The sequence below is a fragment of the Branchiostoma lanceolatum genome, chromosome 1 (genome assembly GCF_035083965.1).
Source record: "Branchiostoma lanceolatum isolate klBraLanc5 chromosome 1, klBraLanc5.hap2, whole genome shotgun sequence".
Taxonomy (NCBI): Eukaryota; Metazoa; Chordata; class Leptocardii; order Amphioxiformes; family Branchiostomatidae; genus Branchiostoma; species Branchiostoma lanceolatum.
Genome location: NC_089722.1, coordinates 4,509,664 through 4,525,631, shown reverse-complemented (window position 1 = coordinate 4,525,631; position 15,968 = coordinate 4,509,664). Strand labels below are relative to the sequence as shown.

The following is a 15,968-nucleotide window of genomic DNA, read 5'->3' as shown; positions in this document are numbered from 1 at the left end:
ACGGCGACAATGTGGCGAGGTGTATTTGTCATCTGCTGTACGCTCTCTTGAACCGGACACGTAAGACGCGTTTTGCGGAACCTGTGATTGTCTTGCCCCTAACAGGACCACCCACGCATTCTACTCTAAGCGCTTTTTGACATCCAAACGCAATTGCTATCAAAGTCACAACCTAAGGGACCTCGCCAACAATATAAAATGGTGTCTTATCTCATATAAGTTGATCCCATAGTTAAGTTGACACCAATATCTGTTCCGGCGCTTGTAATTGTCTTCAGACAGATTCAACAACAACTCTCTCACACTTTAAATCTCCATGAAATTGCTTTCGACGAGCATTGAAATAAGTTTTACGACGTTTCTCGCACCTTTTGACGTATTGGGGAGGTCCCTATCACTCATTCTGGTAGCAGAAAGTGTACACCTTCCATACTATTCTTCATTATGACTGCTGAGAAAGCAGTTAGTACCATTTTTTAGGTCTGTGCAAAATGACTGGCGGGCCAGGGTTTTATTCGCCGACGTTACATTTGCACGTCGAACGCTCTACCACTATGGGCATTGTACCGTTGTACGACAACGTTGTAATGGATCAACTAGTGCTAACCTTTAACGCTACCTTACGGTTGGACTGGGATGTGGACTATGAATATGTGTAACGGCTCAGTCTGTAAACTTTGGGTTATTTATACCAACGATAATTTTCCTGTCACCTGATATGGCCTCGTCGCAGATCCAGCCTTTCCTCCTCGCCACGCAGATCGCGAACAGGACGAACAGCACAACAACAACGGAGACCGCTGCCACGACGATGGCGAGCATCGTAGTAGGGGGCTCTGCGGACATAATCAGTTAGATTACATGATGTGATCCGAATAAGATGCAACTTTGATATTGTAGTAGGAAGCTAAGTGGAGACGACATGGTCATACCATATATTATATAATCATGTAATATTCTTGATAAAAGAGTGTTACTTTAGTTCAACTACAACGTTAACCACTGCCACGACGATGGCGCGCATCGTAGTAGGAGGCTCTGCATAGAGACAACGACATGTTTGATCAGAAAGACATGTAATGTTAGTAATTGTACTCACTGGTGATGGATGGAATTGCTGTGAGGGTCACAAAGTTTGCCTAAGGATTCGTTAACATAAAATCCTTTGGCTTTGTTTTATCACGAGTTTAGAACATTTCAATTCCTCTGGGTTATTTTTCGAGTCTACATTTGAAACATTGCCTATAGAAAGGACAAGGACGTATTTTGTTTAATCTTGAACTCTTGATATAGAATGTCTGCCAACATCCTCTGCAGATAGAACTTCAATCATTAAAGCTACAGTCGCGGAGTCTCCTGCTGTTGATTTAGGGAAGGACAAGGACACATTCTACTCTTCAAATAGAATGTCTGCAAAACTCCTTTTTGATTGTCAGACTCTTTCAAAACTTCGATCACTCAAGAATCAACTGCGTTGTCTCCCGAGTCGCTCCCTTATCTGTTTTATCTGCAAGTTCACCTCCAAGATTCCTTAATGGGTAAGCCTCTGCCTCAAGTGACAACGACACATGCGTTTTCCTACCCTTTCCGACGGTGTAACGAATGTAGGGACTTCCGATTCAATAAACCTAAAATCCTTTAAGCGCATTGCCAAGTTAAATTGCTTTCTTTCATGTCGACTAGACTCTTCCTAGACTAACGCTGATTCGGGGTTCCAAAGAGAACACGCATCGGGATGGAGAATAGCTGGAGATGTATTGAGAAAGTAGTGAGAATGCAGCGTTGGCAATTGAAAAGTCTTGGACCGCAGGAAAAACGTATTTGTATTTCCTTTGCAGCTGCACTAGTGTGACTCCCTTCTGCGTAAGGCAACAGCTTCGGATGCGTAGAGAATGCTTCTGTGTTACATCCAGCGAGTAATACTTCAGCTCTATCCAAGTCCAAGACTTTTGTGTTCTTTCAAGCTTTCCTTTTGGTAGGCCTACCTAATCTTTCTCAGACAATGTATTATTCGATCCGTATGGGATAATAATGTGGTATTTTTCGTCCTTTTCGTAGGCCTACCTAATCTCTCACTGACAAGTTATCTTTCCGTTTGAGATATAATGTGATGTTCTTGGTAATAACCAGAGTCTTTAGGACATCCGGCTATTCTACTGCAGTGAAAAGAAAGGTAATGTAGCTATTCTAAAAGATGACACCCTCATCCTCACGGATTGCTCAAGTTACAATAAGATATGTTTCAAACGTAATCCCTATGTAGTAAGGTCCATTTCGGATAATGGTGAGGCTTTATCGGAATTCACTTTGCTTTCAGTCCAAGAGCTGGCAGTGCGAGTGGAGGCCATTTGCAGAAGAACTGGGGTGTAGGACATATTGAAACACGGTATTAAGATAAGCCGGGCTCTCCGGTCCAAGGTGGCCATCACAGATAGGGGTGGGTACCACATTACAGACACCGTCTCTGCCAACAGACGTATGTGGCATAACGCTTTATTTAAGAGAAGTACATCTTTATCATCTGAAGCGGATACGGAGAAAAGAGCTTTGCAACAGAGCTGAGTCAGCTTACAGATGTAGATGTACCCTATGTTGCAGGGGCTATCATTCTCTAATAATAGGACTGTTTAGCCATAGCTGAAGCTGTAGGGTTGATAGATTTACGATTTTACCATCATGATGGTACATATAAACCGACGGAGGCCATATATTCTCAGCAATGAGTAAAAAGTCTATATGTACACAATCAAGTGTTTGATTTCCACAGGGCAATGCTGACTGGTTTACTTTGCACTACAGCTATAGGTGTCGCTGCTTACAGATGCGGTCCCAAAAGTAAAGTAGTTAATGAGGCACTGTATCTAAATGCAAAGCTTTGTACAGATGCGGTTTCAAACATAAAGTATTTACTGTGGTGTTCACAATGCGGTTCCAAACGTAACACTCACCGATGATTTCCACGCTGAACTGTCGCTGGTCCGAGCCGAACATGTTGACGGCCTTGCAGACGTAGTCCCCCGTCCGGCCCGAATTGGTGTTCTGGATGGTCAGGACGCTCTTCACGCTCTTGCCACCCTCGTACGACTCCTGACGCACCTTAACGTTACCGTCACTGCCAACCTTGGTGTAAGAAAACAGCATAAGTACATGTATCTTTATCCTGGCTGTACATAATACCGTTTTTACGCAAGGTGAAGAGAGTTGAAGATTCCCAGGTACCTTTGACCCGTTACAAACTGTGACGGGGGACGTTTCAAATTTCCTGTAACTTTGAGTTATTTGTCTTAATGAATGCGTCAGTCAGTAAAAGTATGTTCGAAACTTTTGTAACAGTTTTTAACAGTTCCGATCAGAAATCAAAATTATCCGCATGCCTACGTTAGGGCGTAAGTACAGAATGTTCCAATATTGGTTTTAATTATTCAGAGTTTGATCTAACGTTACACATTCTTTACATTTTTGATCTTATGAAACTTTTTGTATGCATAAGGCGCATTGCGGGGGCTGTCGTTACAAGTAATTACCACTACTTTTCTTTCTTCCTTGTTGCAAATGCAGGCTGTTAAATGACAATCTAAGTGATTTCTGAAAATTGCCTCACTGTTAGAAAAGGCGAGCAAGTTGATAGCTGCAAGGTAAGAGTCATGCCAGCACTCGACGCATTAGGCTCCGGTATACGAATTGCCACAGCAAGACCTCCCCAAGGCCTAATCAGTAGAAATTGCCAACGAATATGCTGAATGCTTGGCAACAGATCTAGTTTGCCGCAGTTGGTAGACCATTTTCACTTGCACTCCTCTTTATCCGGATGGTTATCTCCTTCAGAAATTGACCATTTCCTTCTTCTTTTCAGCCGCCTCCGAAGTCTTGGTAGAGACTACCAATGCACCCAAACTGCTGTACAATTATTCGATGCGTGGTGGAAGAATAAAGGCGTGGGGAGGGGGGTAATTGCACTGATTACCGGGATATTCCATCGACCTTGAGAATATTGAAACGTTGATGATTGAGATACATCCCCATTACGAAAGCGTTTTATACACTCAGTCACTACGCATTTTGGGGGAAGGTTGCCGTTACAACATTACCGCCAGTATGTATTAGTTTCTGGTGGCAACATTCTTGCAGTTTCAAGAAAACCGACGTCATGTTTGATTGCAAAATAGAAAAAAAAATCTTATGTAAAATCTAGAAATATTTCTAAACTTGGAAAACAATTCCCAGAAATACACGTCACCTTCAAGGCTCTTATACACTTAACATGAAAAGCAATCAGTAGATTCGGGTTACGAAAAGAAGGGCGAGGGGAGGGGTAATTTTACCCGGGACATTCAGTTGACCTTGAGAATAATGTATCGTCATTGAATGTGAGATACATCCCAATTCTGTTGATACTACGGAAGCGTTTGCATATTGCCGTCATCTTAATTTATGACATGGTGGCGATGATCCTATTATTTCAAGACAATCGGCAGAATGGTTGATTGCAAATTGAAGAAAAAAAAACGGATGGAAAACCTGGAAGCATTTCTAAACTTACAAAAACAATTCCCCGACTTACATACCGCCTAGAAGGCTTTAATGTACCCAAAATGAGGAGTAATCTGTCGATTCGCGCAAAGAAAAGAGAGGCATGGGGAGCGGTAATTTTACCGATTGCCGGGACATTCAGTCGACCTTGAATGTGAGATAAAGCTCAATGTTGATATCACAAAAGCGTTCTCATATTTCAAGTATCGGGGGAGGTTTTCGCTACAACGTTGTCGTCATTTTACTTTAGAACCTTGTGGCAATCAATGTGTTAGCTGTTCTGAGACAGTCAACAGAATAGCTTATACAAAAAAATCCAAATTTAAAATCTGGAAACATTTTAAAACGTGGAAAACAATTCTGAGACGTTCATGCCGCCTTGACGGTTCTAATGTACTCAAATAGAGGAGTGATCAGTCGATTCGCGCAATGAAAAGAGGGGCGTGGGGAAGGGTAATTTACCGATTACAGGGACATTCAGTCGACCTTGAGAAAATAGAAACGCCAATGAATGTGAGATAAAGCCCATTGTTGATATTACGAAAGCGTTCACATATTTTAGGATTTGGGACAAGTTGTCGTTACAACATTGCCGATATATTGTTATAGATCCTAGTGGCAATGCTCCTGTTGTTTCAAGAGAATCAGCATAGTGGCTGATTGCAAATTAGGAAAAAAAAAACGGCGGGAAAACCTAGAAACATTTCTTAATTTACAAAAACAATTCCAGGACGTACATGCCGCCCACAAGGCTCTAATGTGTTCATACTGAGAAGTATCAGTCGATTCGCTCTATGAAGAAAGAGTCGTGGGGAGGGGTAATTATACCGATTAACCTGACATTCAGTCGACCTTGAGAATAGAGTAAAGTTAATGTTCGTGAGATAGCGGCGCTCAGCGCCTGCAAATCATGCTTAATTGCCCTATCCTACCCGCCCATACGGCATTGTGTTATCTTTGGTTTCCACGCCGAATGTTTTACCGCAGGGTCCGCTTAACTTGGGACCGTGGAATAATTCCAACCATCTTCTCTGATATCAAAACGGTCTCATGAGCACCTTCACAGTAGTTTTATCATCCGTGGTAGTTTGATGACTGTCAAGTTGATATCCAGTAAATGAGATACGCTAGGTAGAAGTTACTCAAGCAACTGGATGGATTTTGGAAACGTCTAGACGGTAGAAACTGGTGACAGTAGCATCTACCTTGTGGAAATTGTTTTCAGACTCTTTTAGGAGGCAAGAAAAACTTTTTGACAAACATTTAAGAATTACACACAACATATAAAGATTGCTCTGGGGAGCTTTCGAGACGAACTCTTTGTCTCTTCGTCAACCCGGAATTACAGTCAGATCTCGTCTTGGAGTTCTCTTGTCACGTGACTTGATGTTGATTATCGCGTGACAAGAGACAGTCATATCAAGGCTTGAGATAGTGGTGAAGGTTGTTGTCTTAGAACCTACAGCTTTCCTAGTATGTCCCAATGTTTTCACCTATTTCCTCACTCGACCAAGGCTAAAATGAGTATGTCCCAATGTTTTGACCTATTTCCTCACCCGACTAAGGTTGAAATGAGTACCTAGCTTCGGTTAGGTACGTCGTCTCCAATGGTACAGAAAGCTGCTGGTCGAGTGTTTGAGGACAGCCACACCTCGAGCACTATGAAGAACCAACCATACATACTATTGATAAGTCTTGTCTCCAAGGTGATAGTTTCCTGTTGTGTTAATCCTCCCATAAATAATGAATAACTGAATATCTAATTAAGCTTGTAGCTACAACACTCAACAGCCCTCCAATGACTTAAGTTAATTTTCATAACTGAAACAAATATATATTATGATGAATTCGTAACATAAACATAACCTGCAAAATGTCTCTCAGTCATTCAATACTTATCTCTGCTAGCGTCGGCTGCGACAAGCACAAAATCCGTAATCAGCAGACTAATTGAACTATATTTAACCATCTTGGCAGGAATAACAGTTCTAAATATGCAACAATGCGATAGATTCTCCATGGTATTTGTGTAATTTGTTGTGTGGGTGTGTTTAATTGAGAATGTATTCGCACGCGTCGCTTTTCCTGTGTATCAAACAATTTACTTATCACATTTTCCACCCGCATCTGTATACAATGTTGTAATGTAAAAATTGCACACATTAACTGTGCTGATGAATCGATGATAACGTGCTAAGACTAATAGATAATGGTTATTTTACAATATATGTAACTTTATTGCTATACCTTGGGGTACAGTATATCTGAACGTGTTATTCGTTGATGCCATTTAATATGTAGGTTCATCCAAGGTGAATTAAAATGTAGCACAGTCTGTTGGTTCTAAAACATAAACGACGCCAATTAAAGCAAAAGGAAAATAAGATAATAAGGCAAGACTTCTTTTTCATACATGTTTGAGCTCACTGCAGCGTTGTTGTCTGTGAAACTGCTAAAATTATAACGTATATATTATGTTTCAATGTAGTGACATCAATCCATACACTGTAGGCAAAATGTTGTACTATCGACTCATCGGTTCTTGGACTTTTTTCAAAGCAACGTTCTTGTGTGTTTTTTTGGGGGGGTGGTATTAAGTTGCTAATACAGAATCACACATACACATCAAAATATGGAGTTTGGTATAATTCAATTACAGTCAGATCGCTTTCCAGTGGCGTGACTTTCTATTGCCTTTCGACAAGAATGAAAGAAAGACGCGCGGGTGTCCTCACTTGAACTTGAAAATAACAAGACTATTGCCCCCAAAAGGCCGCAGCTGCGAGAAGAAGTTCTCGTTGAAGGTCAAATGAATCGAATGATTTGAAAACCCCTGCATTCCTGTAATTGGTGCCATTTGGACGACGCCATTATCGCATTTCCACCTATTGGCGAACTAATGCAGTGCGCTCTGCTGTTATCATACAAAATGTACTACCTCGGCCTTTCTCAAGTAGGAAGGAAACCAATTACAGTAAATACGTGACTGCATTTTGGGATTTAATTTTTTGCTTATTGCATCTTTGGGGCTGAATAAAAATACTCACTGTACACAGCCAAGTTTTATATTCAACCGACGTTTCTATGGCCGTCTGTCACCTTCCCGACTGGTTCACTTTGTACTGCAGCTATAGGTGTCGCTGCTTACAGATGCGGTCCTTTGCTTGTTGCGAATGTCAATAAGATTTTGTACTTTGAAAACTATGTAACTGTTACTCTAACAAAATTGCTAATAGATTCTTACACGCTTTAACATGGATATAATTACTAACGTGTGAACTTACCGGAAATTGCTGGTCACCGTCTACGTCACTTCCTCTCCACATCCACGTGATCTCTTTCGGATCCGGGTCAGAGGCCACTTCACACACTAGGCTGACGGAATCTCCTCTGGTGACGGCCAGGCTGGTGGGCTCCCCAAGGACGTCTGGCTTCCCTAAGAAAACGCATCAAGCCTATTAAAATGTTCTTATCTATCTGGTATATGGTATCAGGCTGTTCTTATCCAAGATTCTGATATCCCTAGTCTCTATGATACTTGTCACAGATATGATTAAGGCGGTGCAATCATCGTACGAACAGATGCATCATATGTTAGAAATGATAAAAATCCACCGCCGCCATATTGTCTAAAGCTACGCTGAGATACAAGATGGCGCCCGAACGCAATGACGATGATGCTCTAAAGATAAGAATTATTCACAAACTATGTTTGTTGCTGTCTACACGATTCATATATGCTATGTTTAGAGATTTATAATATTTAGAACATATTGTTAACCCACCAAATGGCGGGCATCAAATTACATCATAATTACGTGAATTGCCAAACGGCGTCTTTACCGATGACGTTGATGTAGGTCTCCCGTATCGCGTCCGGAAAGCCCTTGCTGGACGCGATGCACTGGTAGTGTCCCTCCTCGCCATAACCCACCCGGGAGAACCGCAGGGGGTTGTCAAAGTACAGCGGAGTGCCCTTCCTTCTCCATCGCACCTGGAATGAATGAATGTTTCTTTTTTTTAAATTCGTTTAAGAAGGTTAAACATCCATGGCCAGGTAAACAATTTATGAAGACAATTCAAACTCTACAACTGGATAAGATTTACTTCCGGACGTATCGAGTGGAATCCATCACTCCTCTTCAGTATCCCTAGTGATACTGAAGAAGACTGATGGATGTCATTGCAAAGTCCGGAAGTTAATCTCCGAATCTTATCTGGTTGCAGAGTTTGAATTGTCTTCATAGATTTATTTGGTTGTTGTTTACATTGTATATGTAATTACATGTATAGTGTCTAGTGGCACATAGGTCAGCAAGTCTGCTTGCTGTTTCTGTAACAGGGAGAGGTTGCTACATGTAGCCCTTCCACTTTAACGTGATCGGAGCACTTCCTCGAACCCAGGTCCCCCATTTTACGTCCCTTCCGAAATACGGCAGCAGCTCCAACATAAATGACCTCCCCAGGTCTCCCAGCTTCCAACTAATTGGAACCAGGAGCTTGATTCTGAGTATACTACAAGTTGAGCTGCAGGGACGTCATTAAGCAAGCTAATAAGGCTGAACTGACGGACGTGTTAAAATCTATATCATTCTGCACGCGGCATTAACAGCAGTCACTAAAGATCAGTAAGTACAGCAAGAAAATACAGTAAAATTCAATGATGGTAGGGAAATGATCAATGATAATTAAGGGATGCTTTTCCTCTCTATAGGTAGAACAATGTCGGGCGTAACTTGATAAGACACGAGTACTTAATGGTGGACTGAAAGTCAATACCAGACGACATTCAAATAAAGTTAGAAGTATTACCTGCTATATGGTACCTTGATAGAAAAAAAGGAAAGCGCTGTTCTTTTGTTTTGTATCTTTTAATACGTTCAAACTTTGAGAGAGAAAAAAAGAAAAGAAAAGAATAGGGATAAAAATACGGATCCGAAATATACATAATCATACAAATGAAAGTAAAAGCTAAATACAATTCATGTCTTTCTGCAACAAAGATGAACATATCCTTACATGAAAGTACGTTGTGTTGTCAGACGTCATTCTGAATCAGAGCTGTACCGCAAATTGCCAGCCCAAAATTTGGACTTAACAAATTTTCACAAAAGCAGTGGATTGCTCATTCCTAGACAAAAACTGAAGCTAATCAGTTGAAAATTTGGGAAACTCCAATTTTTGTGTTGGTATTTTTCAGTTTAACTTTGATTAAGAGTTAACATTATCCTATTGACTTATTTGATTATTCAAAAGACAATCAGGTGTGATTTACCTTGGGGCTCGGGTTCCCGTCCGCCTCACACTGCACGGAGAAGTCCAACTTCTGCCCGAACAGGATGCTGACTTTCTCTTCGAAGGACGGCCGTATCGTAGGAGGAACTTTTGGGGTAAAACGAAATTTTAGCATGATCGAAATAAGGTAGCCTCCTTCGCAGTCATCTACAATGTAGGAGCGCAAGGCAGTGGCGGTTTTTTTTAGGCAAGGGGGGTTCTGATTCGCAATTTTTAACATGGGAAAGGCTCTCTTAGTCTCTACCAGACTAACTACGCCGGCTATAGGGAGAATATTTGCCAGGGTTTCACTTGCAGGATGGCAGATTGGACCCTCTCTCCGAAGCCGACTTCCTTAGCATACAATTTACTCCATTTGGCCAATTTCTGCTATTTTCCCAGCCATCCGCGGGGTCCGATAGAGGCTAAGGTTCTCTAACGCCGGGCACACGTGACGGAAAATCTCCCCTGGTATCAGAGAACATGGCCTATGTCAGAGCTCCCCCCCCCCCACACACACACAAATAATAAACGCCAGCGCTCCTACAAGTTTGTGAAGGAGGCTCAAAAGACGCTACGTTGCGATTCATTCTGAACATCAAAATTCCATTTGGACAAAAATTCGCGAGGTACAGTTTTCTCACATTAAGGACCCTGAGGACTTTTTGCTACATAAGACGAACATATCTGATTTTTACAACATACACGCAGCTCATTAAAACACAGTTTGTAGAATCCCACGTCGCATTTCGATCCAGGCTGTTATCATTATTAGGTTAACATTGGGTGGGCCGGCTGCTCTCTCTTTTCAGCCAGGGCCTGGATGGCGAGGAGCTTACAATGATAGCCAACAACGTAGGTCACATGTGCAGAAAGAGATCACACTAAAGCTTTGAAGATACAGATCTCAAGATATTATGACTACCGTAATATAAGCTGATAATATTGGCATAACCTGATGTTCCAACATTGTATTCACGTGCAAATCACGTGCACCTTGACCACATTTTTCTCTGTAACGATGTTATAACATTACAATCATGTGCGGATCACGTGCAACTTAACCACAAATCACGTTCGCGACATACTCACACGTGACCTGCAGGCTGACCGTGCTGACCCCGGCAGGGTGGATGCCGTTTTCAGCTCGGCACTGGTAAATGGCGGCGTCCCTGCGTCTGGTGTGTGGGATGTACAACGTAGAGCTTCTAGAAATTTAAAAAGAAAGGGAAATAAAATACCCGCTAAAAATAGCTAAATCATGTTCCGTGGTCCGTTCTGCAGCCTTTGTCAAGTGCGAATAACCCATCACTAAGAGCACGTGATATTACCGTCTCGTAGGTGAACTGAAGAAATGAAGATCTTACAGATCTATCCATATCACTTAACTTAAAAGTCAACCTTCCTTCGGTGGTGATAACAACGGCATAGGGCAGTGTATACAGCTTCAATGTACAATTTTTCTAAACTTCTACAACCCCAATGAACAGTTCAATATGTCTTGATATTCTATCCCAAGAACCGCAAACATACATAGCATTTTCAAGTCGGACGAGCGATCAAAGCAGGCTTCATTGCCCTAACTGGCGACCCTGTGAATTAAAGGCAGAGTCCCTAAATACTAGACCGAATGCTCTACTTGCGTGGACAGCAATTTCATCTTTATATGTATATATGATATGATAACTTCTCCCCCGAACCCTCAGCCATTGACCGCAGTTGAACTGCGAATTGCATCTCTTAATTCATACCTCTTCAACCCATGCGTGGAATATAGAGCCGTATGAATCCCCCACTTGCCATTCTGGTCGTGAATGCAAACGAGCGAGCGAATCGTGCAGCCGTTTATCGAACCCACGATCTGGTGTGTTCTGTAGAAGCTTATCGCAACCACAAAACCCGTTTATTGTTATATTATACAGCCTCTGCACTCTATAACCCGTTTGGTACTCTGTATTATGTTCCCAACGACCCCGGCGCATTAAAGTCGTGAAATTCGCGAAGCCCACACCAGTGGAGGTATTTGATTCATCGATTCATCGATTGCCGAAGGGACGGGTTAGGCCGAGTTCCGGACGATATAGGTTCCGAGTCCGCTATGATCCGCTATGCATAACGTGGCCATGTTCACTCTCCACTTCTCCGTTCGCTTGTCATCCATCATTGCGTGACAGTCTGCCTCTCCCAACTGTCATTCCAGCAGTTGTTGTACCATCTGATAGGTCTTCTTTGCAGCGGCCGGGGGATGTGCTGGTGATTTTAACATTTCAGTCACGTGCACACGTAACCCGCCCTGGGCTTGCCAAGGCACCCAGCCAATCCTGATTAAAACTTTTGGCTTTGAAGGTTTGGATTCATGCCTATAGAGAGTCTGGCAGCTACAAGGAATCACGCCCTCTACTCTGTGGGATTAGTCAAGTACGGGCAGAAGAGACAGCAAAATACAACAGTTTTCGGTCTCCTGTTTTTGTCCCAATCTACAATTATTTTCCGAATTTCCCAAACAAAAATTCCATGTATTTTCCCCCTACCCAAAATTGTGAAATCAAGGGAAGTAAACATGTAATATGTTTATTTCTCATTTTCGGTTTTATGCACGTACACACTACAGCATCCTCTCATGGTGACACCGTCTTTGCTACTTTACGCTCCTTCTTTGCTACTTTACGCTGTATCGATCCCATTCTCCCTTGGGCTTTAGCCAATGTTGATTTTGCTACATCTTCTGTTGCTACCATGTTCTGCAACATTGTAGCAAACATTTTGAGTAGCAAAGTAGCATTTTGCTGGACATGCCAAGACAAAGGCCGCTCGACCAAGAGAATTCTACCATGATTTAGAACATTACCAGAATATTGTTCAAACAGGCTTTGATCAATCGATATTTCTATAATCACGAAATGTACTTACAGGCGTTATTTATGGTACTAATTTCACGTATGGTCTGTCTTCATTCGCATTTAATTCCAGCAGAGCTAGAGCCTAACCGCGGTAATGTAACGCTGTAAAGAAGCCTTACACGGTGATTTCCCACATGTACCCATTAGCACGATTAGTCTTTATTACGAGAGTATCGTAAATTCGTTATACTATAGTCCTGATGACACACAGAGCAGATCAGCCCCTGCATGTCTTTGTATGGTAGGTTTGGCCGGAAACGTGTCTTTAGACAGGTATGTACAAGGCCTTTGTAATCACGTGATCATGACACAAGCATTGTCCGCCATGTTAGCAGGCCTGCATGCTAGATGGCAAAACTTGGTAGCTGACATGTAACGTTAGATTCAAATTTGTCCAATTGAAATCACGTAATAATAATCGAATGGAGGGAATGGAAGAGGCTGATACTGGATGTCACCATACTCCCCCACCCCCAGGCATGAGGATGGGACTAGGTAAAGGTTAAAGGCAATGATAATGATAGAATTCATACATTGATATTCATGGCCCTGACTCTTCTCGGTTTAACCAACTAGTATGGCGGCTGTGACTTCACGTACGTGCAAACATCCTAGCTTAAGCCTAACCGCGGTGATGTAACGCTGTAAAGAGGACTTACACGGTGATTTCCCACATGTACCCATTAGCACGATTAGTCTTCATTACGAGGCTATCGTAAATTCGTTATATTATAGTACTGATAACAAACAGAGCAGAACAGTCGTAAGTTTGAATGGAAAGTTTTCTGCAGTAAAAACGGTGTCCAGAAGGCTTCGCACTCACGTGACCGTGACGTAATGATTGGCCGCCATGATGGATGGTTAAATCTGGTAGTTCCCGGGTAAATTCAAATTTTTGGATGCAATTGCAGTGACGTTATTATAGAATGCACATGACTCTCTATAAGTCCGAATCTTCAACCATGGCAGCTGCACATGTGGTGTCACGTGCTAACAACAAGTTAGATATTATGAATATAAGAATCTGGAATCTGGAGTATGTGGTAGTGAATATATCAACTCTGATTTCTAGCCCTCTGCTAGAGCATCATTTTCTGTGGATACCAGGAGTTGCCTTCGTCCCCAGGACAGATGCCAATTTCTGCATAAACTTAGTTGCGGGCAAGCCCCCTTTTCAATAAGAGAGCCCTTTCCTCGCCCCTTCGTTATCTCCGAAACACGCAAAGGTTTAACTAGAATTATGACTTCCCAAGTAGGTGCAGAAAGAAGCTTAGGCGACTTTTAAGTGTGTGCCAGCTTGGACCGATGCCCAACAACTATGCGCGTTTTAGTTCATGTGGTAAGTAAGAGCTGCACCCAACCACCACCACCAATTTTCATTTAGAGAACCCTTCCCTCACCCATTAGTTAAGAAGCTCGGGAGATAAAGGGACTGCTACATGTAGCTAAGAGTCTGGCAGCTTGGACAGATGCCCAGCGATTCTGCGGCCATGCAGACATCTAGAACCCACACCCCATCCACTCCATGCGGTTCTGCCGTTTTCTCTTCATTAGTGCTGCCAACTGCAGCCGTACCCCGGATCCTAAAGAGGTGTGACTAAAAGCGGCCATTTTTCACATGGGAGGACCTCGGGACTGGCGCACGGAACTAGAATCTCAACTGTTCTGAGTTCAGCGTCCTGGAGTCAAGATATATTATCGTCTGTCTATATTGACAGTTAACAAATTATGCCAAATCCTATCATAAACAATATTTTCTAAATTGTTAATCTGTATCTAATATCGACGTATATAAAACTGTCTACTCAGTTGTTCATCGATCTTAAATGTGGAGGTTGTGGCACGTAGGTGTATTGCTCAATACTTAAATAGTTAACCTGTGTCACCGTGCATGTTTGTACTGACTCTATGACAAAGACCAGAAAATATTATTTCCAGGCAGATTTTGCAGGAAAAAAACTACGTTTTCTGACTGTTCTGTTTCGTATCGTTATGAATGTCAGCTAGTAAATGGTACAATCTTCAATCCTCCCAAACATCTGTTCGGTGTTTACGACATCTCACCTCTCCAGCCTGTTTTGCGGCATGCCTCCCGCCAGTTTCTTCCACCTGACGACTGGTCGCGGGTTCCCCTCGGCGTGGCACGTCAGGTTAGCCGGCTGTCCCTCCGTCACCGTCACCGACGAAAGTTCAGCTTTTGCCGTTGGGGAATCTGGTGAAAAACAGGACCAGGAAATTAGTTGTGTATCAGGATATAATGAGTATTTTCTTAAATGGACGATTTTTGTCTTGGTTAAAAGAGGTTATGAATTTAAAGGTTTGCCGGGCTGTCCCTCCATAACCGTTAAAGTTCAGCCTTTACCGTTTTTTACCGTCTATTATATATGGAAGACATAACATACTAAACATAGTTTTAACAGAATTAATTTGTTCTCTACTGACTTTTCGACAACTCGTTGCTGTCTTTATCGGTGTAAAAAAAATCGTTTATTTATTAATTGAGTTTTCAGACAGCTGGGTCGCCCATTCAATTAATTCATTCATCTACACTAATAAAAACAGGAAATAGTAGCCTCCATTGCAGTCCTTCCCACTTGCGTTTTTTGGGGGGGGGGCGCATCTGCTTGAGGCCCCGTATCTGCTTGGACACAGGACCACAGTGGTAACAGAATCCCAAGCAGATACGGGGCCTTAAGCAGATACGCCCCCCACCCACAAAAAAATTGAAAGAAAAAAAACGCTAAAAAATCGCTAGCGGGAAGGACTGCAATGGAGGCTAATGAAATAGGCCGTGGAAACGTTTATTCAGAACAAAAATAAGGTTGCGTCGTACTACTTAAGACACTTATTGTCTCATCTCTCACATTGTGGAAACCACACGGGAAAACACACTCCAGGAAGCTGACCTTCCCAAGGACTATCTCAAGGGACACAGGGATTGAGTTGGAGGACTTGGGAGCAGCCATGTCAGACAGACTGATGTGGGCCTCGGTTGTACAAGGGCTCGCCCCGTCCTCTGCTGCTGAGGTCGACGGATGATGATGATGAAGACACTTATATTGAGATTATATACCAGCCTGGTGATATCATTTACAGATTAATATATAGCCTGAGAATTCTAACAAAATAAGGCACAAGACAGTAATGGAGACTTCCCTTGGTGCCGTTTCTGTGCCACCATTTTGTTTTTAACAAAACCCACAATGCAGTGCGCTAGTTACACACAGTTACACCCTGCTGGTGTCTTTATGGCCTCTACCAGGC

At 42.4% G+C, this 15,968-nt stretch overlaps 1 protein-coding gene across 1 annotated transcript in view; it reads right to left on the bottom strand.

Annotated features, from left to right (window-relative positions):
• The window catches only part of LOC136430409 (kin of IRRE-like protein 2), a 72,487-nt gene that overhangs the window by 10,007 nt on the left and 46,512 nt on the right, over positions 1-15,968 (bottom strand). Inside the window, exons 6-12 of the mRNA XM_066420989.1 lie at positions 14,769-14,916; positions 10,897-11,012; positions 9,806-9,912; positions 8,374-8,524; positions 7,815-7,966; positions 2,949-3,120; positions 714-836 (exon numbers count right to left, since the gene is read on the bottom strand). Coding sequence (XP_066277086.1) covers positions 714-836; positions 2,949-3,120; positions 7,815-7,966; positions 8,374-8,524; positions 9,806-9,912; positions 10,897-11,012; positions 14,769-14,916 — 969 coding nt within the window. The remainder of the gene's footprint in view (positions 1-713; positions 837-2,948; positions 3,121-7,814; positions 7,967-8,373; positions 8,525-9,805; positions 9,913-10,896; positions 11,013-14,768; positions 14,917-15,968) is intronic.